Source organism: Pongo abelii, chromosome 23 (genome assembly GCF_028885655.2).
Source record: "Pongo abelii isolate AG06213 chromosome 23, NHGRI_mPonAbe1-v2.0_pri, whole genome shotgun sequence".
NCBI classification, from domain to species: Eukaryota; Metazoa; Chordata; class Mammalia; order Primates; family Hominidae; genus Pongo; species Pongo abelii.
The window spans coordinates 31662854-31690373 of NC_085929.1; the positions used below are offsets into that span (position 1 = coordinate 31662854).

At 47.8% G+C, this 27520-nt stretch overlaps 1 protein-coding gene and 1 long non-coding RNA gene across 4 annotated transcripts in view; one reads left to right on the top strand and one right to left on the bottom strand.

Annotated features, from left to right (window-relative positions):
- Positions 1-27520, bottom strand: part of LOC129052593 (uncharacterized) — a 90509-nt gene that overhangs the window by 38739 nt on the left and 24250 nt on the right. The window lies entirely within an intron of this gene.
- LOC100453561 (beta-crystallin B2) lies at positions 1135-20114 on the top strand. The gene is made up of 6 exons (XM_054543241.2): positions 1135-1262; positions 9797-9876; positions 13303-13421; positions 16238-16370; positions 17701-17843; positions 19849-20114. Exons 1-6 carry the CDS (start codon positions 1214-1216, stop codon positions 20015-20017), a joined length of 693 nt encoding a protein of 230 aa, XP_054399216.1. The 5' UTR covers positions 1135-1213; the 3' UTR covers positions 20018-20114.

Below are 27520 nucleotides of genomic sequence, written 5' to 3' on the forward strand. Positions count from 1 at the left end.
GGCATGCTCCACCACACCCTGCTAATTTTTTTAGTAGAGACGGGGTTTCACTATGTTGGCCAGGTTGGTCTCAAACTCCTGATCTCATGATCCACCCACCTCAGCCTCCCAAATTGCTAGGATTACAGGCATGAGCCACTGCGCCCGAACCTCAAATTTTGTCTTCTACGGGGCAGAACCTGAGAGTGACAGTGAAGCAAGAATATCCCTCAGTTACAAGAGAAGCAGGTTTAGCGCCAAGAGATCATTTTACCAGCTTAATTGAGAGGCAGTATTGCTCAGTGATTGCAGGCAGTAGAGTCAAGTGATAAGAGCCAGAGTGGCTGAGTTAGGCCCTTGATTTACACCACCTGGTTTCCTCTCCTAGCTCCACCACTCACTGTGTGCCTTTGGGCAAGTCACTTAGCCTCTGTGCTTCTGTTGCCTCATCTGTAACATGGAGATAATAATGCTACCTATCTCATAAGGTTGTTGCCGGTAGTAACCGGAGTTTACTTTACAGAAAGGGCTTAGAACAATGAGTAAAACCAAGGACGTGCAATGTGAGTGTTCATCATCCTCTTCTCTTGATCATTTTTTGATGACAAGAAGGAGGGCAACAGACAGGCTTCCAGAGCTCTGTTCCAGACACAAGATGCTGAAGACATGCTCCGTAGTTGTATGGAGCAGAGAGACTTTGCAGATACACAATAATGGGGGTTTAGTCTAAAGACATCTGTAGAAACAGGGAAATTAGAAAACTAGGCTACATGGCCACACTCAGAGAATCCAAGTGAAAGCCCTACAAAGAGGGTTCATGGCAGGGGCAGGGGGCCAGGACCCAGACAGTGAACAGGCATCATGGAGAGAGAAACTGGAGCCTGAGAGCTCTTGGGAGCTGGACAGCTGGCTCTGTGGTCACCGCCCCCAGGAATCCACCATTAGGGGGCCTCAGCAAATGCATCCCCAAGTCTTGGCTCTCTTGGGAGGACCTTCTGGCCATTTCCTGTTGCCAGCTTCCTCTTTCCCTTGCCTTTCCGCTGTCTGGATTGTAAAAGATGCTGGCTGTGCTTTTCCTACTCTGTAGACCTTACAATGTTGCTGTGTGAGGGCCACTTCCACCAGCCAGCATCCACATGTCTATGTGCCTGGAAACTCTCTTCTGTGCCTGGAGAGGTGGGAGGCAGCTATAATCTTGGGGGAATGAATACCTACTAGGAGCAACCTTCATCCAATGACTAACAGGAGCTGGGGTATCAATTCCCCAGCTCCCCAGCACTCAGGTGAGAACTTTACCAAGCATTCTTCACCATTTTGGAAGTTAATGTCACCCATGGCAATGCTACATAAGTGTATGAAAATTTCTAATGCATATTAAGTTTAATATTAACTTCCTGTCTAAATGTATGCATTATAAATAGGAGTAATTGCCTAACTGCTTTCTTACATCATCTGTTTAAAGCCTTTACATACCGAAATACATATTGTTATACATTGTATCCTTATTATTTTTTTATAATACAGTTAGAGTTAGGACATTTTATTATTAATTTATTTTGAAAGCATGCATGTAGATGGGTTACATTATCAATTTTCTTTCAAGAGAGTAAAAGGGCTGTTACAAAAAATTGTCATAAGAAGGGAGTGTTGTTTCTGATAGCTATGAGAACACCTTTTGATGATCTCAGAGACTCCTTCCAGCTCTGACTCTTTTGGATCTAAAAGTTAAATATTGTTTGTCCAAGGGGAACACCAAGACCTATTCTCCTCATGGGAGCAAGAAGATGAAGTGGAGAGGAAGGTTTGAGTCCTTTCTCTCTATGTATCTGTCAGGCTGTGCCGCGGTAACAAACAGCCCCCAATTCTTGGTGGCTGAAAACAACGAAACTTATTTCTCACTCATGAAAGATGTCTAGTGCTGGTCAGCAGGGGACTTTTCTCTACAGAGTCACTCAGGGACCCAGGCTGGTGTAGGCTCTGCCATTTTGCAATGTTGCCATCTCAGGACAGCAGAAGAGAAGAGAGCACTGGAAAGTGTGGCTCCTGTAATAAGATGATTTCACCTGGAAATTACACCAGTCATGTTTGTTCAGAATCCACTGACCAGAATGAGTCACATGACACCCCCTAATTTTAAGAAGACCCAGTGGTAACCCGCTCACTAATACACCCTGAATTGCCTGCCTTCCTTTCTCTGGCTCGCTTCCCCACTCCCTACTTACTGATGCTCTCTGGGATCACTTTCCAAATAAATTATATGCACCTGAACTTGTTGTCTTAGAGTCTGCTTCTGGTAGAGCCCAAACGAAGACACTCCTGCTCTTTATCATTAATTAATTCAGTCTGTCAATACATATTTTCTGAGCACCTACTATGTGCTAGATCCTATGTAGGCACTGGGGGCACGAAGATGACTGAGCCATGGCTCAGCTCTCCATGACCTAGCTCTTGGCTAGATGAGCAAACTACCCAGGTCACATCAAAAGCAAAGATCAGCCAGGTGCAGTGGCCCATGACTGAAACTCTAGTACTTTGGAAGGCCAAGGCAGAAAAATTGCTTGAGGCTTGGAGTTCACGACCTACCTGGACAACATAGTTAGACCCTATCCCTAAAAATTTTTTTTTAATTAGCTGTGCACAGATGTGTATACCTGTAGTCTGAGCTACTCAGGAGGCTGAGACAGGAGGATCACTTGAGCCCAGCAGTTGGAGCCTGCATTGAGCTGTGATAGCACCACCGTGCTCCAGCCTGGGCAGCAGAGCAAGACCCTATCTCAAATTTGTAAAAAGGCAAAGCATTTTGAGATCATAGGAACCTATGGGCTGTAAGTTGCACCAAGGTGGAGACTCTATCTGTATCACTCCCCACTGAGTTCATAGTTGACATGTTTGCTGGAAGTAGAAATGAATAACCAATTACTAGAAAGAAACAGGCAGGTTGCTGACAGTCTCTGTCTTGGCACCTATTTTGAGTGCGGGAGTGAAAAGAAATAAAGTCTTTTAAAACATTGCCATCCGCACAGATGTAATAATAATGAATAGCATAAAAGCTATAGTTACTGAGTGCTTTCTATAATATTTGTAAGAGCCGCTACTGAGGGCTTCACATGACTGGCTCATTTACAAAGGGTATAATTACAAATACTGCAATGTCCATGGGCCAAAATATTTAATTCTTCGCAAGTGTGGAAAACTGAGGTAAGAGAAGAGAAGTAGGCTAGGCTGAGGATTTTGGAGTCTACAAATCCTGATCTCTGAGTTCAAATCCCAGCTCTACCACTTTGTGGCTGTGAGCCTTTGGGCAAGAAAGTCTCCTCTCTGAGCCTCACTTTGCCTATCTGTAAAAATAGGAATAATAATCAAACATCTCCCTAGCATGTTTTACCACTTCTATCAGCCAGTGAAAACCCTGACTGCTTCCTCAATAATAGGTTGGTGCAAAAGTAATTGTGGTTTTTGCCATCAAAAGTAATGCCAAAACCCATGATTACTTTTGCACAAACCTAATACATGGTGCAGGGACCAAGTGTTGGGAACAGGCCCCCCAAAATCTGGCCATAAACTGGCCCCAAAACTGGCCATAAACAAAATCTCTGCAGCACTGTGACATGTTTGTGATGGCCATGACGCCCACGCTGGAAGGTTGTGGATTTACTGAAATGAGGGCAAGGAACACCTGGCCCACCCAGGGCGGAAAATCACTTAAAGGCGTTCTTAAAACACAAACAATAACATGAGCGATCTGTGCCTTAAGGATATGCTCCTGCTGCAGATAACTAGCCAGACCCATCCCTTTATTTCAGCCCATCCGTTTGTTTCCCATAAGGAATACTTTTAGTTAATCTATAATCTATAGAAACAATGCTTATCACTGGCTTGCTGTTAATAAATACGTGGGTAAATCTCTGTTCGAGGCTCTCAGCTCTGAAGGCTATGAGACCCCTGATTTCCCATTCCATACCTCTATATTTCTGTGTGTGTGTCTTTAATTCCTCTAGCGTCGCTACATTAGGGTCTCCCTGACCGAGCTGGTCTTGGCACCAAGGACCTCATTTCTGATGGGGAAATTGAGGCCTGGAGGAGAAAAACTTCACTAAATTCCCAGAGCTCAGTAGGAAGCTTTATAGTTTAAAAGTTAAGAGTGTTTATCTTGAAGTCAGACTGATGTAAGTTCAAGCACGGGTCCTACCACTTCCCGGCTGTGTGACCTCGAACAAATTACTTAAGCTCTATGAGCCTTGGCTTCCTAATCTGTATTAGGGGACATTAATAATACCTACTTCAAAGATGGTTGTGAGGATTGAATTCATGAAACCAGTTTCAGGCTTAATCCATAAAGCCTAGTCCTACTACTCACTGGCTGTGCAAATTTGGGCAAGTGGCTTAGTCTCTCTGAGCCTCAATTTTCTCTTTTATAAAATGGAATGATCAATAAATACAATACTTATGTCTTGAGTTTGTGGGGAGGATTAAAAAAAGATGAGTATGGACAGTGCCTGACTCATGTCAAGCTCTCATACAATCGAAATGTTAGGAATTCTTTCTTATTTATAGGACACAGCCAGGTCTTGAATCCATTCATTTATTCAACAAATATTAACTGAGGTCTATTATGGGCTGACCTATGTCCATAAAAGATATTCCAAAGTCCTAACCCCCAGTACCTCAGAATGTGACCTTCTATTTGGAAATAGGGTCTTTACAGAAGGAATCAATTTAAAACACAGTCATCAGGGTGAAGTTACCTAATGAAGTCACCTAAGCCAACATGACTGGTATCCTTATAAAAGCAGAAATTTAGACATAGAATCAGCCATGCACTAAGGGAAGATGATGTGAAGATACAGGGGGAAGACAGTCACGTGATTAAAGTGATGCAACTCCCATCCAAAGAACACCAACAATTACCGGCAAACACAAAGGGCTGGGAGAGACAAGGAAGGACCCTCACCTAGAACCCCTGGAGTAGGCATGGCCCTGCTGACAGCTTGATGTCAGACTTCCAGCCTCCAGAATTACACAACAATAAACTTCTGGGGTTTTTTTTCTGGACATTTTTGTGGTAAAATACTGCATAACATAAAATTAACCATTTTAACCATTTTTAAGAGTACAGTTCAGTGGCATTGTTATGGGACCATCACCACTATCCATCCCCAGCTTTTTCATCATCCCAAACAGAAACTCTGTACCCATTAAACAATAACTCCCCATTCCCTGCTCCTCCCAGCCCCCGGTAACCTCTATTCTAATCCCAGTCTCCATGAATTTGCCTACCCTAGGTAACTTATGTAAGTGGAATCATACAATATTTGTCCTTTTGTGTCTGGTTTATTTCACTTTGCATAACATTTTCAAACCTCATCATGTTGCAGTCCGAATTTCCTTTCTTTTTAAGGCTGAATAATATTCCATTGTATGGATAGACCACATAGTGTTTATCCATTCATCCGTTGATGGACATTTGGGTGGTTTCCATCTTTCGGCTATTGTGAATAATGCTGCTATGAACATGGGTGTGTAAATATCTCTTCAATTCCCTGCTTTCAATTCTTTGGGGCGCGTGCGCAGAAGTGGAATGGCTGGCTCATATGGTAATTCTATGTTGGATTTTTTTTTTTTTTGAGACAGTCACACTGTTTTCCATAGTGGCAACACCATTTTACATTCCCAATTTCTGTTGTTTTTAAGCCACTCAGTTTGTGACACTTTATTATAGCAGCCCTGGGATTGATTTTTTTTTTTATTTATTTATTTTCTTTGAGACAGAGTTTCACTCTTGTTGCCCAGGTTGGAGTGTAATGCCATGATCCCGGCTCACTGCATCCTCTGCCTCGCGGGTTCAAGCGATTCTCCTGCCTCAGCCTCCCAAGTAGCTGGGATTACAGGCATGCGCCACCAAGCCCGGCTAATTTTGTATTTTTAGTAGAGACGGGGTTTCTCCATGTTGCTCAGGCTGGTCTCGAACTCCCAACCTCAGGTGATCCGCCCAGCTTGGCCTCCCAAAGTGCTGGGATTACAGGCGTTAGCCACTGTGCCTGGCCAGCCCTGGGATTTTAAAACAAGTACCTATTATGCGTCAGGCACTGGGCTCTGGAAATACCATGGTAAACCAGGGGGACAACTTCTTTGCTTTTGTGGTGCTTATCTTCTCATTGGAAAGACAGAAAATAAATGAGTAACAGAATGTTGGGTGGTGATGAGTGCTGCAAAAGGAACAGCCCAGCTAGGGGGCTGGGGCATGTGTGCGTAGTGTGTGTGCATGTGTGTGCATGTGTATGTGCATTAAGAAAATGAGAGACAGGGGAAAGCAGGTATATTTGACCCAGTCTCCAAGCCTCAGATTGGATCAAGACAGCCTGGGCTGCAAGGAAGGTGCGTGCACTAAAGAAACATGAGTAAAGGCCGGGCGCGGTGGCGCACGCCGGTAATCCCAGCACTTTGGGAGGCTGAGGCGGGCAGATCATGAGGTCAGGAGATCGAGACCATCCTTGCTAACACAGTGAAACCCCATCTCTACTAAAAATACAAAAAATTAGCCAGGCGTGGTGGTGGGTGCCTGTAGTCCCAGCTACTTGGGAGGCTGAGGCAGGAGAATGGCATGAACCCGGGAGGCAGAGCTTGCAGTGAGCCAAGATCATGCCACTGCACTCCAGCCTGGGTGACAGAGCAAGACTCCGTCTCAAAAAAAAAAAAAAAGAAATGTGAGTAAAAGCTGGGCACCCAAGTGGCAGCGATGGGGCCAGTGGTAGAGATCTAAGAGCGCCTCACTCTAGGACGGTGGTTAAGAAACAGGCTGGGTGCAGTGGCTCATGCCTGGAATCCCAGCACTTCAGGAGGCCAAGGCGGATGGATTGCCTGAGCTCAGGAGTTCAAGACCACCCTGGGCAACATGTCGAAACCCTGTCTCTAATAAAATACAAAAAAAAAAAAAATTTAGCTGGACCTGGTGGCGCACACCTGTAGTCCCAGCTACTAGGGAGGCTGAGGCAGGAGAATCGCTTAAACCTGGGAGGCAGAGGTTGCAGTGAGCCGAGATCACACCACTGCACTCCAGCCTGGGAGACAGAGTGAGATTCCATCAAGAAAGAAAGAAGGAAAGAAAGAAAGAAAGGTAAGAAAGAAAGAAAGAAAAGAAAGAAGGAAAGAAAGAAAGAGGAAGGAAAGAAAGAAAGAGAAAGGAAAGAAAGAAAAGAAAGAAAAAGAAGGAAGGAAAGAAAAGATGAAAGAAGAAAGGAAGGAAGGAAGGAAGGGAGAAAGAAGAAAGAAAGAAAAGAAAGAGAAACAGCCAGGGGCCTTGAGAATAAAATGCACTCTCCATAATTGGCCTCCCTGGCCCTGGAACATCAGGCCCTGCCCAACTTGGCCACCTGGCACAGTCCCTATTTGTCACATGTCATGCTTTAGCTTTGTTAACCTGTTTTCAGGTCTTCTTGAAATACACCACGCTGGTTCCTTGTATATGGACCCTTTCTGTTTGGAACTGTCCCCCCACCCTGTTCCCAGGCTTCCTCTTCTCCATCCCTGAGGGATGCGCTACCTCCCAGGAGCTTTTCTGAATGGCCTGGGCTGGGGTAGGTCCTCTTCCTGACACTCCCCTAGAACAGAGATTGTCACCAAGTAGACGCCCGACAAATATTTGTTGAATGAATAAATGGGTAGATGAATGAAGCCCAGACTCTGCCAAACCACCCTTCTTTACTTGTTCTTCCCCAGGCCCACTGAGATGTTCCTCTGTCTGCCATGCCTCAGGGCCTGACTGACCGTACCAGTGAACCCAGTGTGCCCCCGGCCCTGGCAGCCGGACGGCTGATGCATGCAAAGCGGGCATCTCCTTGCCCAGCCGCCTGACTGCCCTGGCGTGGCCGAATCTGAAAGCTAATGACATTATTGTGCAGAGACACAATGTCTGTGGGCATTTGCTGACCAGAGCTTTGGTGAGAGCTTAATCCAGCATTCTCACCCTGCTTTTCGCAGGAACACAGCGGTCACTCATCTTGGCACCGGCACTTCTGGGGAAGGTATAAATGCCACCTCCCTCTGGCTGAGCTTCACGGCACTCACAGGGGCTGGTGTCACTGGTAAGATTGCCTCTCTTGCTTGTCTTCCCTTCTTTCTCTCATCCTCACCCGTCAGCAAGCATGGGAGCTGCCGGATTCTGACAAGTGACTTTGGGCAGAGACTTCAATGCTGTTAGCCTCAGTTTTCTTTTCTGGTAACTGGGAAGGGGGTTAAAAAGTCTTCTTTATTGTAAGGATTCAAGAGAAGTTAGGTGGATCATCCAGCACAGTGCCTGGCACACAGTGGGCATCGGGACAGTGTTCTTTATTATTAATATTAAACAGACTATCAGCATCCTTGTTTCGCCAGTCGCTGAGGAGGAGAATGTAACTGAGGGTTTTGCAAGAATCAAACCAGTGACAGTTCAGCATTGTTTCTAGGTGGGTGAGTCAGTTTTCCTCCACATCTGCAATTATGGGACACCCACTCTGTGCCTAGCCTCCGGGAGTGCTAGGGGATAGGATGCAGCCTCAGGTATGTGACAGGTCCCAGCAGCAGGTGATTTCAATGCCACTAACGCGTGGTAGAAATGACTCTAATAATGCCACAATTGCTGCCATTTGCTGCATGCTGAGTGTGTTCTGGGACCACGGCCAAGTGCTTCCGGTTTTATACATTACATAATTGCATCCTCACAACCTGTTCACAGGTATTATTAGACATCATTACTGTCCCCATTTTATAGAACAGGAAGTTGAGGCATAGGGAGAGGATGAGACCTGCCCAGAGTCTCAATTCTGGCAGGCAGCAGAGACTGCTCCTGAACTGGACCAACTGAGCTCCTTCAGTCTGTGAACACTCAGGATTGGGAAGCGATACGGCAGGACCTCAGGCACTCTGACAAGCCCAGAGGGCTGGTTTCTTGCGGGAGAGCAGTAGGTTTGGCTGCCAAGGTGCTTAACTGCATTTCTTCCTCCTGGGAAACATCCAGTATTGGCCTTTCATGTGGAAGGGGCTTCTGGAAGCTGGCGTTATCTCTGAAGAGGGAGGCCAGGCTTCCTCTCTTACCCCTGGGGAAACACAGCCTGGTTTGACCACCCCTCCTGCAGGAAGGGGGAAGAGGCTGACAATTTTCCAGACTTTTCTGATGTTCTCACTAGCTAAGGCAGGTCTACCCTGCTGCCTGCCACAGTGCCTGGATTTCTACCTTTGCTCCCATTTCTTCCCTTTCTTGTAATGTGGGTTCCGTATCAGACGATTTCACTAATGGGGGAGTAAAACCAGTGGCAGAGAAGAGAAATCTAAGTACTGGGATGGGGAGAGGAGTCCCAGGGAGAGGGTGGGAGAAGGAGTAGGGGAACAGGGAACTTTGTGAGTTCCTAAACTGGGCACCACCACACCACCAAATACAGCCAATGCATAGGTTTTGTTTGTTCCACACAATTTTATTTAAGAAATTTCTGCATAAAGGCAGAAGTTCTGGGATTGACTGTTCTATATTCTGTGTGGTATCCATTGTCTGGGGTTGAGTGTTAGGGACCCACTTGGGACCTCATTTAAGCTCTAGTTTATTATCGCTCTTTTTCTTTGAGTAGACCTCGTTTTTCCCTCCTCCTGGAGCTGGCCTGGATAGAAATAAATGAAGCTAAGGACAGAAGTTGAAGTAGCTGCTTATGGACCCCACAGCTCTGGGACGGCCTGAAACCAGGGGGAAAAGAGAATGTTTGGGGCCAGAGGCGAGTAGTGTCAAGGCCCCACAGAGTGAAAAAGCCAGTGGCCCCTCCGGGTCCTCACTGCTGCTTCCCATGTCTTCCAGGTCATTCCTGCACAGGACAGTCCACCATGGCCTCAGACCACCAGACCCAGGCGGGCAAGCCACAGTCCCTCAACCCCAAGGTGGGTACCTCTCAGAGGAAGGGGCGTGCAATGCTCCTCTCCCAGACTTAGTTGCCCTTCTGTAAAATCGGCTTGGCATCTTTCTTCATGGGTACCCCCTCTCCGCCCCTGCCCCTCTCTGGGACTCAGTCTCCTCTACCCATACAGTTGGGGCTGATTCTGAAAGTCCCTTCCCAGCCCATAGCTGGCATGCTGGGATTCCCAGTATCAGCCTCTGGCTTTGGAGGCTTCAGTTTCTCTCTCCCTTACCTGTTTTGCCACACCCTATTGTCCACAGGGCTCCCTGAAACTGGAGTAGACCCTCATTCTGTCAGAGATGGGATTAGTAGACGGAAGGTGGGTGTGAGTCCTGGCTTTGCACCTGCTGTGTGACCCGGGCCAATTATTTGATCCCTCTGAGCCTCAGTTCCATCTCTGTAAAAGGAGGAGTCAGATTTATTGTATAGGGAAGTTGTGAGAGCCAAAGAAACCAGGTTCAGCCTAACACCCGGCCCGGGGTGCGCATCCACCTAACGCCAGCAAATAATGCCTTCTTTGATTTCTCATCCACCTGCCCGTCCAAGGGCGGCAGGATCTTATCCCAACGTCAGAGGCTTGTCACACCCAGTCTGCCCTCAAACCTCTATCGAAGAGTGCCCACCTGACTGCCCTCCTGTGCCTCCCTGCTTTGGTAGCCCCGGGCACAGGTTCCTTCAGGAATGGCCCCTTTGTCTGACTCGGTGCCTCCTGGGCCAGGGAAGCCTGAGCAGATGCAGTCCCTCACCTGCTCACCCCAATCTGTCCCTTTTGAGGCTTACTTTCCAGAAGAAGGACAGACAATAAATAAATGAATATATTATTTCCAGTAGTGAGAAGTGCTACAAACAATTGTAAACTAGGGGAAGGGGCTCCTGAGAGTCGCAATGGTTGTGTTAGCTCAGGTGGTCCAGGAGGGCCTCTCTGAGGAGGTGACTTTGAGCAGACACCGGGGTCAAGTGAGGAAGCGGCTATATAAAAATTGGGGGAGCCTTTGCGAGGCCGAGGCGGGAGGACTGTTTGAACCCAAAAGTTTGAGGCCAGCCTGGGCAACATAGTGAGATCCCATCTCCACAGAAAAATGAAAAATGGGGGTGAGGGTTGATGAGAGCATCCAGACAAAAGGAACAGCAGGCGCAAAGACTGAGATGAGAATGAGCTGGGTGAATTTGGAAAAAAGCAAGAAGCTCTGTCCACTAGACCTATAATGTCAGCCACATAGGTAATGCAAAATTTTCTAGTAGCCACATCATAGAAAGTAAAAAGAAATAGGTGAAATTAATTTTCATATTACATTTTATGGAACCCAATATATCCAAAAGATGAGCATGTTAATGCATAATCAATATAAGAATTATTAGGCAGATATTTTACATTATTTTTTCCATTCTGAATTTTCAAAATATGTGTATGTTACACTTATAGCACAGTATAAGTAATAATATGGACTAATTACATGTGCTCAGTAGCCATATGTTACTAATGGCTGCTGTGTGGGACAGTGCAGGCTTAAAGGACTGGATAATTTGTAAAATTTTGCCCTCTACTCTACTGATTAATAACAATGCTATTGAGCTCCTGGGTCCTCTGAGCTTCTGGGCTTTCAAATGCATGGAGAAACTGCCCTTCCTCACCTGCCTACCCCTATTCAGGTGGGCACCCCAGGCCTGCTACCTCAGAAAGGGCATTTGATCAAGATCCCAGTGTTATGTGCACAGATTAGAGTCTGCAAAGTGCTGCTTCAATTTCAGCTGCATCAGACAAGTCTGGGCTTCAATTTCAGCTCTTCCACTTATTCACGTGGGATCTGTAGCATGTCTTTTAATTAACATAATTATGTCTCCCACAAGCAGCGCAAATACTATGTGCTAACCACCCACAAGCCCTGGTCTCCCAGGCCAGGGTAATAATAAACTCTAGCCCCGAACTTCCACATTCTTGAGTCCCCATTTTACAGATGAGGGAGCTGAGGCCCAGAGTATTGAATTGCTTTTTAGGTTTGTACAACTGGATGTAACAGAGGACACACTGGAGCCCTTGTCTCCTGACCCTATCTCTGGCCGAGTCAGTGACCGTAAAAGGCTGGGTCACTGAATGTAAAGGCTAGATTGAGCCCGTGGAATTCGCCTCTAAGCCCTGTGCCTTTCCCTTTCTTTGTGTGGCTAATCCCAGGCCTGGGAGAGAGGGCTATGTTTATCCAGCCTGTGCTAACCGTGTCGATTCTGTAGCTGCCCCGACTGAGAGTGTGCTGACCTGAGCCCATCTTTTCATCCAGGGGCAGTTTGCTGGGGAAATGTGCTGGAAAAACTCTGCCTCCAAAATTCTCACTGGAGGCCGGGCGCAGTGGCTCACACCTGTAATCCCAGCACTTTGGGAGGCCAAGGCAGGCGGATCACGAGGTCAGGAGATCAAGACCATCCTGGCTAACATGGTGAAACCCCGTCTCTACTAAAAAAATACAAAAAAATTAGCCGGGTGTGGTGGCGGGCGCCTGTATTCCCAGCTACTCAGGAGGCTGAGGCAGGAGAATGGCGTGAACTCGGGAGGCGGAGCTTGCAGTGAGCCGAGATCACGCCACTGCACTCCAGCCTGGGCAACAGAGCAAGACTCTGTCTCAAACAAACAAACAAACAAAAACTCACTGGAACCATGAAAGGTGGCAGTTAGCCTCATGGTTAATGCTTGGATGTGGGATGTTGGGTGGGTCCCTTCACTTTGCAGAGCTTCAGTTTCCCTGATGGGGATCCCATGAGCCCCCTCCCTTGGGCTGATGAGAATATTAGGGTTGAGTGTTAGGGTTTGCAATGTGCTGCTTCCATTTCAGCTGCATCAGACAAGCCTGGGCTCCAATTTCAGCTCTGCCACTTACTGGAATCTGTACCATATCTCTTAATTAACATAATTATGTCTTAATTATGTCATAATTAGTTCTCCCACAAGCAGAGCAAATACTGTGTGCTAACCATTATGCTCCCCTGAATCCTTCTAACAAACAATATCACAAGGCAGTTTCTGTCTTTGTTTCTTTTTCTTTTTGAAAAAATTAGAAGTGGGGTCTTGCCATCTTGCCCAGGCTGGTCTGGAACTCTTGGGCTCAAGCAATCCTCCCACCTCAGCCTCCCAAAATGCTGGGATTACAGAGGTGAGCCCACCACACCTGGCCTAGGTTCTGCCTTTATTTCCCATTTTACAGATGGGGAGACTGACGCTCAGAGAGGAGAAATGCAGGCTCAAGGTCCCACGGCTGCTTATAGCCAGAGCCAGGGCTGTTTGATTTTATGTTTGATTTGTCACTCTGGTGGTGAACCCTTCAGCATCCTTTGGGTTCTCTGAGCTCCCTCCCCACGTCTACCACCCAGCTCTCACTCCTCTTCATCATGATGAGAGTCTGAGTCTTATTTCCTGTTGCAGATCATCATCTTTGAGCAGGAAAACTTTCAAGGCCACTCGCATGAGCTCAATGGGCCCTGCCCCAACCTGAAGGAAACTGGCGTGGAGAAGGCAGGCTCTGTCCTAGTGCAGGCTGGACCGTAAGTACCTGGGTGGCCTCTCCTGGTCAGGGACTTTGGGTGAGGTGATCAGGTTGTGGAGTGGGGGAATCTACCCTTGCTCCTGTCTGCAAATCTGGGGACCAAGTTTTGGGGTCTGGCAGCCTATGGAGATAATTCATGCTTTGCAGTCAGATAGAGTTGGATTCAAATCCAGGTTCCACCACTTCTGGGTTGTGTGGTGTTGGACCAGGACCTTCCCCCTCTAAGCCTCAGTTTTCTCCTCTGTAGGATGAGGTTAACCATATACTCTGGGGATGAAGGGAGAGGGTTGTGTGGAAAGCCTGATACAGAGGTCAGCCACTTCCTCAAAGCAGGAAGATGGACACAGTGACTCATGAAGCTTTTACAACTGCCAATCTCTGGCTCCAGGAGTGTCCTCACTCCTGGGAGGTTTAAGGCTGGATGTTCCAGCTCTGCATCCACTCCTCCCTTCCCGAATCCTGACAATACTGGGTCTTTACAGATTTTTTGGCACACTTGGGGGCCAGGTCTCTATCCAAGAGAGAAGGGGAGCTGAATGGTTGGCTCACCTTATGTGATGTAGCTGAGCATAGTCCTATGTGAGCCTGCAGAGAGTCTGGGACACAAAACCACAGCTTCTCTGGTCACTCCTTCTCTGTAAAAGCCTCAGGATGTAGGAATGTCCATTGGTGGCCAGTAAGTCAGATATGGCTGGAGATCCTAAGGTGACCCATACCACACCTCAAGGTTCTCAGGGAATTTTACAGAGTTCCATGGCCCTTCATGGGTCAGAACCTGAAGATGTGCAGAACACAGCTGAAGCAGTGGCCCTGCCAAACCTTGGTCATCTGACATGCTCAGGGAATCTGTTGCATCCAAGATAATCCCTTTCTGGATAGCTGAGATTTGACTGTTTAAGCACCACATCTGATTTTCAGCTGCCTTTTCAAATATTTTGATGAAAAAAAATTTCCCAAAGAGATTTTACACTCTTCTGCTTTCTTTTTTTAAAAATATAACATTTAGTATTTTTATTAATTATCATTTATTTTAAAACTAAGAAGATACGGTTTAAGGCAAAAAACCATATGACTTGTATTCACTACTCAGAAGTAACCATTATTAAGATTTTGGTATGAATTTGGATTTCTCTCTGTCTCTCTCTCTCTCTGTGTGTGTGTATATATATACAAATCAAACTTGGATCATACTAAACATAATGTTTTATTACTCACTTTGGAAACTTTACAAGGTAGCACAAACTCTCTCCATGTCATTAAATAGCATTTTATGTTGGTGTTTTTCAAAGCAGTTTGAGGAAAATTAGCATCAGATTCACAGAAGGGAGATGCTTTAAAATGGAGGTTCTTGAGCCCCACTTCAGCCCCACTAAATCAAACTTAGCTCTGGAGCCTGGAATCTGCATTTAACAAGCTTACCTGGTGATAGTTACACCAATTACATTTGAGAACCCACATCCTATGTCATTACTTACTATGGCTTTGTAACAGTCCATGATTGAATATGCCATATCCAGGTCCTGATTGTAGGATGTTTAAGTTTTTCAGTTACTGGATATTATAAACAATGCCACAATGAACATCCTTATTCAGATATCTGTGATCCCTTGACAACTGTTTTTGTTTGTTTGTTTGTTTGTTTTGTTTTGTTGAGACAGAGTTGTAGCACTTGTCACCCAGGCTGGAGTTCAATGGCACAATCTCAAGTCACTGCAACCTCCGCCTCCCGGGTTCAAGCAATTCTCCTGCCTCAGACTACTGAGTAGCTGGGATTACAAGCATGCACCACTGTGCCTGGCTAACTTCTTGTGTTTTTAGTAGAGACGGAGTTTCACCATGTTGGCCAGGATGATCTCGAGCTACTGACCTCAGGTGATACGCCCGCCTCGGCCTCCCAAAGTGCTGGGATTACAGGTGTGAGCCACAGCACCCAGCCCCTTGACAACTGTTTTCTAAGGACCCATTGCCTGAAGTAGAATTGCTGGATCAAGACTACTCTTCCAAAAGAGGACAATAAACACGACCTCCTCTTTCGTTAATGACTTAGATCATTCCTCTGAACAGCCATTATTACACATTGCTGAAATGTTCGCCTCTGCACTGGCTGGTCCCAGAATGCTAATCATTTTGAGATTTGTGCCTTTTTTCTCTTATTTTCTGCTTTCCTCTATTAGCCATGCCCGACCTGAAAGCCATCCCTTCCTCTTTAATGTACTATTTTTCTTCTAATGTGGATCTATAAAAACAGAGTTTGGGCAGAGTCTAACAACAGGAACAAGAGAAGAAACAGATCCAAAGAGAGGGGCTTTGGGCACAGCGATGTTCTAGAGTCAGTTCTCAGCGGTGAAGGCTGACTGTGCATCTCTCTTCCCAGCTCCACTTGCAGCCGTGTCATATTGATAGCTTGAAATCTGCCACAGTAGGAGCATTTACACCATGGAAATTGGCAAACGCTGTGAATCAAGAGTGTTAATTTTTGTTTTGTTTTTTGAGAGTTGGCTATTAACTTACCAGCATACTATTGGCTTTAGTGCATGGCGTCTATATATTGGTATTTGTTGCTGGGCCGTTATTTAAGCTGCCTTCTTATTTCTTAACTGTGTTCCAGGTGGGTAAAGGCAGCATAGCACTGAGTTGTAGATAACTGAGGGGATTTTGCACTTGGATTTGCTGTGCTAAGGTTTGTGTGGGGCTATTACATCTTGCCGGGCTCGGCAAGAGTGAACCCTAGGGGTCAACGTCAGTACCCAGGATTCTGCCATAGAAGCTTGGAGTGGAACTGACCTGCCCCCTTTCTCTCTGTCTCAATGGCAGCTGGGTGGGCTATGAACAGGCCAACTGCAAGGGCGAGCAGTTTGTGTTTGAGAAGGGTGAGTACCCCCGCTGGGACTCATGGACCAGCAGCCGGAGGACGGACTCCCTCAGCTCCCTGAGGCCCATCAAAGTGGTGAGCCCCCTGCCATCATCCTACTTCCTCTCTCTGCCCATCATCCTACTTTCTCTCTCTGCCACCTTGGAGCCAGAGGTCTGGGGACCAGGAAGGAGCCCACCCCTCTAGCATTGTGCCCCTTCTGATTGGTGAGGAACCTCCTCACTGGGTGACCTTGCAAAAGTCATTTTACTTCCCTGAGCCTCAGTTTCTTCATCTGTAAAATGGGCATATTGGTATCTACTGTCCTGAGATTCCAATGTGCTTATTATTAGCTTGAGGGCTGTCACACTGTGCAACTCCAGGGGGCTCCACTCACAAGACTACGAAATGCTCCAGAGGGCACTATTCACATTCTATTTTATGTGGTTGGTGCCCACAACCCGCCCCCCCAGGGTTGGGCAACTCCCGTCATTGCTCAATAACCAATAGCCATCAGAAATACCACAAGAAATTATGAGTTTGGGGCTGGAGGAGAAGGTGGTTTAGCTCTTCTTCAAGACTCGTGCCAGTGTGAGTTTTCAGTGCTTCTGAGATCCTGATTCTTACTAGTGTGTGAGTGTGTCAATTCTTGGGAAGGTGACAGGGCCCATCACTGCTCAGTGACGCTCTCAAACCCTCCAAGCCCAGTCTAGCTCCTCCCAGGACCTACTGGAAAGTTGGAGAACACTGGACTTTGCACCCCACAGACCCAGGTTCCCAAGTTGGCTGTGCTGCTCCCAGCTGTGTGGCCTTGAGCACGTCATTTGACCTCTCTGTGCCTCACTTTCCTCACCGGCTAAATGGCATAAAAGGATTTTATGTCTAAGGGACAAGGGTTTTATGTTTAAAGGATTAGATGAGATAACTAAGGAAAATGTCATAGGAACAGGAGGATGGGAAGAGACGTAGAAATGAAGAAAAATCAAAATATCTCAGGTGCCTATTAGAGGCACATTAGCCTGTGCATGTGTGTGTGTGCATGTGTGGGTGTGCACGTGTATGTGCATATGTGTGTGTGCAAGTGTGGGTGTGCGTGTGTGCGTGCATGTGTGGGTGCTCACATGTGGGTAGGTAGGTAGATCGTAGCCACCATTTACAAAAGAGAAACTTGAGGAGGAAAAAATGACATTTCAGAATCAAACATTCCCCAAAGTGTTGCAGAGTGTCTGTTACATGAAAATGGCCCAGTAGAAACTTAGCAAATGGCTGTGATCCAACAGCAGTTTTCATAGACACGTAGTGGGTGCATTGGGAAGAGTGATGTGTGGGACATGCTGATCCCAACTCTGGGGCATGAGCATGGGGTGGGAAGGCCAACCCTGGGCCCCCTCACCCATACTCACTTCCCCCCATCCTCTGCCAATAGGACAGCCAAGAGCACAAGATCATCCTCTATGAAAACCCCAACTTCACCGGGAAGAAGATGGAAATCATAGATGACGATGTACCCAGCTTCCACGCCCATGGTTACCAGGAGAAGGTGTCATCTGTGCGGGTGCAGAGTGGCACGTAAGTGCATTGCCAGCCCTGGCTCACCCTGCCCCAGGAACTGAGACTCTGGGGTCCTAAGTCCTGCTCTGCCCTGTACACACTGGTGATCTTGCACACATCAGTGTGCTCTGCTGACCTCTGGCTTCCCACTGGAAAGTAAATGGGAATTCTCTGCCCATAGGTGGCTTACAGCCCCTGAATTTCTTTCTAGAGCTGCCTTTGGGGAAATGGTATGCCTTTGGAGTGGAGAAACCTTGGCCTTAACCTCAGCCCCAGTGAGCAAGACATGTATGTCAGAGGGGCAAGTTGAGGCAGAGGGAGGATTAGGTTGAGGCAGGAGGGAAGGAAGGAGTTGAGTAGTCCGAAAGCTGTGAGAAGCAGGAGGACCAGCCCATGCTGCCTTTGACTGCGTGTGTCCCTAAGTTTGGGAACAGGAGGTGTCATTTTCCACTGAATTGAAGTTCCTGGGCACATCGACCCTGGCCATCAGCAGTGAGGGATTTCTCATGGTAAAAAATTTGGATTCCATGGGGGTCCACAGATGAGCTTTGGGCAGCGGTGTGCTGGAAACAGCTTATACCAGCTTGTAAGAACTGACCTTTTTTTAATTGAGTTGGGGTCTCGCACTGTCACCTGGGCTGGAGTGCAATGATCTCGGCTCACTGCAACATCTGCCTCCCCGGTTCAAGCGATTCTTCTGCCTCAGCCTCCCAAGTAGCTGGGATTACAGGTGCCCACCACCAAGCTCAGCTAATTTTTTGCACTTTTAGTAGAGACGGGGTTTCACTATGTTGGCCAGGCTAGTCTCAAACTCCTGACCTCATGATCTGCCTGCCTCGGCCTCCCAAAATGCTGGGATTACAGGCGTGAACCACCTCGCCCAGCCTGGAACCGACTCTTAAATTTTCAGAATTTGTGTGAACTGGTTGGCTAATCATTGGTAGCTTGAAACCAGCCACAGGGTGCATTTACAGCATAGAAATCAGCAAGTGCTATGAATTAAGGCTGTTTCCCCCCAACAGAACCAGTTTAGCCAAACATACTGGCTTCTTGGGGTTTGTCAAACTCCTAAAATAGTGTGCAAAGTTCTGTGCTTCTATTCCGCTTCATTCCCTCATTCATTCATTCATTCATTCATTCATTCAGTCTGTCAGTGCTGCCATATGCCAGGCATTGTGTTAGGTGCCCAGGGTGAAGGAGATTAAAGAGATCTGGCTTCTGCCCTGTGTAGCCAGCAGTCTAGAAGGGGCAACTGTTAATACTTTAAGAATCCACATGAATCTAAGCTACTTCCTTGGAGAAAAGATTCTTGAGCTGAGATCTCAAGGAACAGTAGGAATTGCAGGGGTAAAGAGGCCAAGGAAGAGCATCCCAGACAACGAGAGCAGCATGTGCAAAGGCCCTGTGGTGTGTGTGTGTATGGGGGGAGCCTGATAGGTCTGAGAAACTCTACAAAGGCCATGGTGGCTGGAATGCAGAGATGTGGGAGCATAAGAATGCGAAGTAGAGCTGGAGGTGTCCGCAGAGACCGGCCAGGCAGGTCCTTGCAGGCCAGGCCTGTGTGACATTTTCTGGAGAGAAGACCAGCACTTTCATTAAGTAGCCCGTGGAACCTCTTTCATCAGAAGGCCCCTGGAACCTCCCCCAACTCTTCTTTGACCTTGCAGCTGGGCTTGGAGGTGGGATAAGACTGGAGGGAGATGGTTCAAAGGCCTGGCTTATTCTAAGCTTCCGTGAGCTTAAGATATCACCCCCTTGCTCTGACCCCAGTACCAGGCCTTCAGTCAAAATTTGCTTCAGGAGGCAGTGAGCTCCCTGTCAAGAGAAGGAAGAAAGCAGAGGCTCAGTGCTAGAAGGGTGGGGTGGAAAGGGTGTCCTGCTTACCCTTGGGAAGTGGCAATGGTTGGGAGGCTTCACCCTTCCTAGTGGCTCATGGATGCTCTATCTCTCTCCTCTTGCCTGTCTATCTCTACTTCTCTTCCTGTCCCACTGGTTCACCCTCCCCTCACCTCTGGCCCTGCAGGTGGGTTGGCTACCAGTACCCCGGCTACCGTGGGCTGCAGTACCTGCTGGAGAAGGGAGACTACAAGGACAGCAGCGACTTTGGGGCCCCTCACCCCCAGGTGCAGTCCGTGCGCCGTATCCGTGACATGCAGTGGCACCAACGTGGCGCCTTCCACCCCTCCAACTAGTGCTCTCCCCACCATGCCTCCTTCCCAGGACCCAGGTCTGCTGCCCAGGAACCCTCCATACCTCCCAGAGAGTGAATAAAGTGTGACTTGCAACTTGTCTGCTGTGGGTCTTTGATCTCCCCTGGCAGGTGGTGTGTGTGTGTGTGAGAGAGAGAGAGAGAGAGTGACAGTGAGAGAGAAATGAGAATCAGCAAGTATCTGGGCTAGGAGTAGGGCAACAGAACCCTTATTGATTCTTACGGTTCTGCAGCTGCTTAGTTGTGTGACCTTGGACACAGTGCCCAACCTCTCTGAGCCTTTGTTTCTTCACCTGACTTGCAATTTCCTTGCCTCTGAGCAGCTGGCTTGGTTGAGCTCCTGAGCTCCCTGTTACATGCTGGTTGCTGAGCACAGTCACTCTCAGGGGCATGTGATGGGTGCCCCAGCCCTTAAAAACATACCCACTGCCCATCGATCTTACCTTATCATGTTATCCCCTTGAGTCTGGGAGTCTTTTTGGATCTGCAGGAGAAGCCAAGAACCCTGAAACCCCCACTCCAGCCCGGAGAGGTCAGAATGCCATGTTTGTGAGTGTGTTCATTCATTCATCATATGGCTGGGGACAACTGTTAGTAATTGAAGAATCTACGCAACCTCTAAGCTACTTCAATGAGGAAGAGACTATTGAGCTGTGAGGATCTTGGCTGTAGCCAGGCTCAAGGTGATGCAATGATCTGGGAATGAAGGCTGGGTTTACACTGCTGTTCTGGGGCACTGGCCAAGGATAGAGGCTCAGGCAAGTCCTTTTGCCTTCAGAGCTTTGATATTTCTTCTCAGGAAGATTGGAGAGAAATAGTGCCTTCCTAACACGATTGCGACGGGGCTGAAACAAGATGCTGCAGGCCTTCTGTCTTTAGACTCAGCTTTTGTTGGTTAATTTGTAGTGCAAATATCCGCTTCCTGGGTGCGGCCTCTTGCCACTTTGTTTTTGGTATCTCTTGATGACATTTTAAATTTTAATGTGGTCAAACAGGAATATTTTCCTTTAGGGTTTATGCCTTTCAAATCTCCTTGAAGAAATTCTTTCTTTTTTTTTCCCCCAAGACAGAGTCTTGCTCTGTTGCCCAGGCTGGAGTGCAGTGGTATAATCTTGGCTCACTGCAACCTCTGCCTCCCTGGTTCAAGCAGTTTTCCTGCTTCAGCCTCCTGACTAGCTGGGATTACAGGCATGCACCACCATGCCTGGCTAATTTTTGTATTTTTAGTAGAGACGCGGTTTCACCACGTTGGCCAGGCTGGTCTTGAACCCCTGAACTTGTGATCTGCCTGCTTTGGCCTCCCAAAGTGCTGGGATTACAGGCGTGAGCCACTGCACCTGGCCAACCTTGAAAAAATTCTTTCTAATCCCTGGTTACAAAGAAATTCTCCAATATATATTTTTTCCCTAAACTTTTAAAACTTTTGCTCTTCACATTTGCGTTCTTAATCCTTCTGGAGCTGATTCTTGTATGTAGTGTATGGTAGAGATTTAGTTTCTTTTTCTTTTTTTTCCACTTTGGACGTTCAGTGTCCTAAAATCATTCATGAAGGGGTCCATTTCCTGCACTGTGGTGCAATATCACCTTGCTGATCTATCCCCTTCCCCACAGGTGGGGTGATTTTATAGGCCCTCCACCCCCGGGCCTCCCGTGGCCTGGAATGGGGGCTACACAGCAGGAAGTGGGCATTACAGCCTGAGCTCCGCCTCCCGTCAGACCAGCGGCGGCATTAGATTCTCATAGGGGTGCAAACCCTATTGTGAACTGCACATGGAAAGGATCTAGGTTGCATGCTCCAATGAGAATCTAATGTCCCCTGCCCACAGCCCATGAAAAATTGTCTTCCACAAAATCGATCCCTGGTGCCAAAACATTTGGGGACCAATGCCCTATAACATGATTCTTCTTCAGGAACGTTTTAGATATTCTTGCCCTTTTAGGACTCCATTTAGAAGCATCCCCCCATATTTGGAAAAGTGGAAAAACTTGTTGAATGAGCTAAAGTGGTTAAAATGATTATCATAAAGGTAGAAACCAGTAAGTGCTCCATATACACCATGGAATACTACGCAGCCATAAAAAAGAATGAGTACATGTCCTTTGCAGGGACATGGATGAAGCTGGAAACCATCATTCTCAGCAAACTAACACAGAAACAGAAAACCAAACACCACATGTTCTCACTCATAAGTGGGAGTTGAACAGTGAGAACACATGGACACAGGGAGGGGAACATCACACACCGAGGCCTGTCAGGGGGTGGGGGACAAGGCGAGAGAGAGCATTAGGACAAATACCAAATGCATGCAGGGCTTAAAACCTAGATGACGAGTTGATGAGTGCAGCAAACCACCATGGCACATGTATACCTATGTAACAAACCTGCACGCTCCACACATGTATCCCAGAACTTAAAATATTAAAAAAAAAAAAAAAAAAGGCCGGGCAAGGTGGCTCATGACTGTAAACCCAGCACTTTGAGAGGCGGAGGTGGGCAGATCATGAGGTCAGGAGATCGAGGCCATCCTGGCTAACACGGTGAAACCTCATCTCTACTAAAAATACAAAAAATTGGCCAGGTGTGGTGGCAGGCACCTGTAATCCCAGCCACTCGGGAGGCTGAGGCAGAAGAATTGCTTGAACCCAGGAGGCAGAGGTTGCAGTGAGTTGAGATCGCACCACAGAACTCCAGCCTGGGTGACAGAGTGAGACTCCATCTCAAAAATAAATGAATAAATACATAAATAAATAAGTTTTAAAAAGAAACCAGTAAGTGCTCAATAAACGTTACTATCATCTATTTCTTCATTCATTCTTCAACCAATACCCACTGAGTGCCTATTTGGATACTTGGCTTACTACCTGGGTGATGAAATAATCTACAGCAAACCCCCATGGCACCAGTTTATAACAAACCTGCACGTGTATCCCCGAACCTAAAATAAAAGTTAAAAAAACAGAATCTGCACAAGTCTAAGCTACTTCCTTGAGGAAAAGACTCGAGCTGAGATCTCAAGGAGGAGTAGAAGTTGCAGGGGTAAAGAAGCCAAAGAAGAGTGTCCCAGATGAGAGCGGCACGTGCAAAGGCCCTGTGGTGGGAGGAGCCTGGTAGCTCTGAGAAGCTCCACAAAGGCACGGTGGTGGCTGGAATGCAGAGATGTGGGGGCACATTGAAAACCTTGTTAAAGTGCTTAAAATGATTATCATAAAGGTAGAAACTAGTAAGTGCTAAATAAATGTTACTCTCATCCATTTCTTCATTGATTCTTCGACCAATACCTATTGAGTGCCTGTTTCACTCCTGGAACTGGGCAGAGTAGGGATACAAAGTAAGACAGATTCCCTGCCCCTAGAAGCTCTCACTCTGGGGGGATTGTGATAGTTTGAGAGTAGAGCAATGGTGATTATTATGGGTTGAATGAGAACCCCCCAAATTCATATGCTGAAATCCTAATCCTCAGTACCTTAGAGAATGTGACCTTATTTGGAAACTGGGTCATCGCAAGTGCAGTTTTCTTAAGCGATAGGGTCTCACTCTGTTGTCCAGGCTGGAGTGTGGTGGCACAGTCATAGCTCACTGCAGCCTCCAACTCCTGGGCTTTGAAGTGATCCTGTTGCCTCAGCCTCTGGAGAAGCTGAGACCGCAGGCGTGTGTGACCACACCTGCTAACTTTTTTATTTTTTATCTTATGTAGAGATTGGGGGGTGGGGGTGTCTCACTGTGTTGCCCAGGCTGGTCTCAAACTCTTGGCCTCAAGCAATCCTCCCGTCTCCGCCTCCCAAAGTGCTGTGACTGCAGGTGTGAGCTACCATGCCCGGCCAAATGTAATTAGTTAAGAGTAGATCACACTGGAGTAGGGTGGGCCCCTAATGGAATGTGACTGGTGTCTATGAAAATGGGAAACTTGCAGACAGCCACGCACACAGGGAGAATGCCATGTGAAGATGATGGGGTGATGTTTCTGCAAGGCAAAGCGTGCCGGAGATTGCCGGTCACCCACCAGAAGCTACGAGAGAAACACGGAGCAGATTCTCACTCGCAGCCCCCAGAGGGACCCGACCCTGCCAAAGCCTTGACCTCGGATTTCCAGCCTTCCTGGGGACCTTCCTAGAGAGTGCCCTGTCCGTCCTTGCTGACCCTTTCTTCCCGTCCTCAAGGCGACACTTCCCCCTGCAGCCACCAGGTGTCAGCAAAACGTCATCCTCGGGGCTCCCGGCCGGGCGTCCCGAGCTGCGCAGGCCCTGATTGGAGGCAAGCGCCGTCAGTCACAGGCGGGCAGCCCAAGCTGGGCGGGGCCTCCGCGCCTCGCCTCCCTCAGTAGGGAAACTGAGGCTCAGAGAGCCCGGAGCTCAGACAGTCTTGCCCCTGGGCCGCTGACAGTGCCTGGGCAGGCCTCTAGAGTCCCGTGTCTTTCTGCAGCCTTGCTTTCCAAAACTTGTTGGGAAGGGGAGAAAAAAAAAATCAAATCCACCAACCATTCTTTGCTTTAGGAAGGTTATTCCAAGATTCCGAAGCGCTCTCTCACTCACGATGTCACTGGAAGCCGTGGAGCAAAGCCCTCCACTCAGGTAGGTGACAGAGCAACCGCTCCGTGCTTCAGTTTCCTCTAAAATGGGAGCAATAATAGTGCCGCTCAGAGGATTGCAGTGAAGAGTCCAGGAGATGACGCTTGTGAAGTTTAGGGCAGAGCCAGGCACACAGCAAGGCCCTGGGTAAAGGAGCGCAGTGTGAGAAGTGCTCAGAGGGGGCTGTGGGGGTCGGGGTGGGAGCAGGGAAGGCTCCCTGGAGGAGGAGGCTTGGGTTTTGTAGGAGGAGTACGAGTTTGCCAGATGGCCTGGATGGAAACCCCTTCCACATGTTCATTCACCAACTCACTCATTCATTCCTGTCACAAAATTACAACAAATTTAGTTTAAAGGCCTTAATTGACTTTTGTTTTTTTTTTTTTGAGATGGAATCTCGCTCAGTCACCCAGGCTGGAGTGCAGTGGCACGATCTCAGCTCACTGGAACCTCCACCTCCCGGGTTCAAGCAATTCTCCTGTCTCAGCCTCCCGAGTAGCTGGGACTACAGGTACATGCCACCACCCCCGGCTATTTTTATTTTTGTATTTTTAGTAAAAAGGGGGGTTTCACCATATTGGTCAGGCTGGTCTTGAACTCCTGACCTCAGGTGATCCACCCAACTTGGCCTCCCAAAGTGCTGGGATTACAGGCGTAAGCCACCGTGCCCAGCTTTTAATTGACTTCTATTTGCCAATCTAGAATTGGGCAACACCTCATTCTGTAAAATAGAATGTGTGTCCAGATGAGTTGAACAGAAGAGATTTCTTTACAGACGGCAACGGGCAGAAGACGACACAGAGAACAAAAAAGCAGAATGGTCCCTTCAAAGTTACTTTCGTTGTAAAGGTTAAATCCTGGGGAACTTCGTTCTCCTATCGGCTGAAACTGGAAGGCAGGGCAAACACCTTGGTTTGGGCTTGCTGGTGTGGCACATCAGCACGAGTAACTCCATTTTGGTTTGGTCTGTGGGGCCTAGGGCAGGCGCTCAATCCAAACCAATGGCTCCTATAAACTTCTTGAGCACTCCCATCTTCCTCCTGCTGCCCTTCCTCTGCTTCCCTCTTCTTCTTTGCCCTTTTCCTGCTCTTCCTCCTGGTCCTATGGTTTCTCCTGCTCTGCAGCCCCACTTTTCTCCAACTTCCACCTTCTCTCCTTCCTCTCCTCCTCACTGTCATGTCCCCAGGGTCGGCTCAATCCCAGATGCAGCCACTCAGCCAGGCCCCAACCTCATCCCCTAGCCTGATGTGGTGGAGGGACGGGCAGCTGGAGCAGGTGGGCTTATGAAGGTGGACAGACATTGTCTCTAAGCCTGTGGAGGGTCCACCTGACCATCTGTATGAGCCTTGGGTTTCAGGGGGGACTAGCTCTTGGTGTTGGAGAGCTGGACTCAGCAGCCAGAGTAGTCCCTGGGAAGTGGGCTGGAGCCTGGCAGAAACGGGGAGGAAGCCACAGGGCAGCCCTAAGAGAGGCAGTGGAAACAGCCCCAAGTCAGGCACTGGAGCCAGAGGCCCCTGGAGTCAGGCAGGACTAGAGTCAAGTCCCAGATCTCCTACTCATTGACCCTGTGACGGCAGGCAAATGACCTTACCTCTCTGAGACCCTGTTTCCTCATCTGACCAAGGGCCATACAGTGGTTTTTATTCCACTGGTAATTCTCAGACACCTGGTCACTGACATGACACGAAGTACTTGCTCAATAAATGACAACCTAGTTGCCTTTTCGCTCTTCATTCATTCATTGAATAGTAATTGGGGAATCTCTCCCATGCTGCCACTGCTCCATGTACCAGAGACACAAAGCAAAAGAGCCTGCCTGTCAAGCCTACCTTGTCACCTGTTGCCAGGAACTCCTGCTCCCTCCTAGGGCAGCCCCCAGGTAGTGGAGCTGAGAGAACCCAAGATGCTGAGCTGTGGGGTGGGCACGAGAACCGGGAGGGAGGTTTTATGAAAATCAGGTCTAGGTGCAGCCCCAGGCCAGGTCAGCTCAGAGGGGGCAGGCAGGTGAAACTGTAGGAAATTGGAGATACAGCGGGAGGGAGGGGGAAAAGGTAAAACCTCTCGCCTCCTCCTCAATGCCTAAAAATGTCTGAAGCTTGCTCAAAGCTAAGAATTTTAAACCCAAACTCAGACATCAGCCAATACAAAATGTTTACAAGGATTGGGGAACAAAAACTCTAAAGTGCCTCTGCAGTGATGTAAATTGGTGCCATCACTTTGCCAAAATTAGAATTTGACAGATTCTAGCAATGCTGAAGATGCAGAAATCTGGAGGCCCAACTATTTCTTCACTGGGTGTTTACCCTGGAAAATCTCTCCCACATCTGTACCAGGAGATAGGTTCAGGATGCTCAGAGCAGCATTGTCTGCGCTAGCAAAAAACTGGAAATAACCTACATGTCCATGAGAAGGGGAATGAGTAAATAATCAGCATGCAATAATATCATCATGCAACAGACAAAAGGGATACACAAGACCTTACATATTCAACATGGGCATATCTCAGAAACATTCCCGGAGGTTAAAAAAAAAAAAAAAAAAAAAAAAGGGCCGGGTGTGGTGGCTCATGCCTGTAATCCCAGCACTTTGGGAGGCTGAGGCGGGCAGATCACAAGGTCAGGAGATCGATACCATCCTGCCTAACACGGTGAAACCTCGTCTCTTACTAAAAATACAAGAAATTAGCTAGGCGTGGTGGCGGGCACCTGTAGTCCCAGCTACTCAGGAGGCTGAGGCAGGAGAATGGCGTGAACCCGGGAGGCAGAGCTTGCAGTGAGCTGAGATTGCACCACTGTACTCCAGCCTGGGTGACAGAGTGAGACTCCGTCTCAAAAAAAAACCAGGCAAGTTACAGAACAATATTTGGTATTTAGAAGAATGTTTTTAAAACGCACATTATCTATAGTGAGGGATCAGTTTTTGT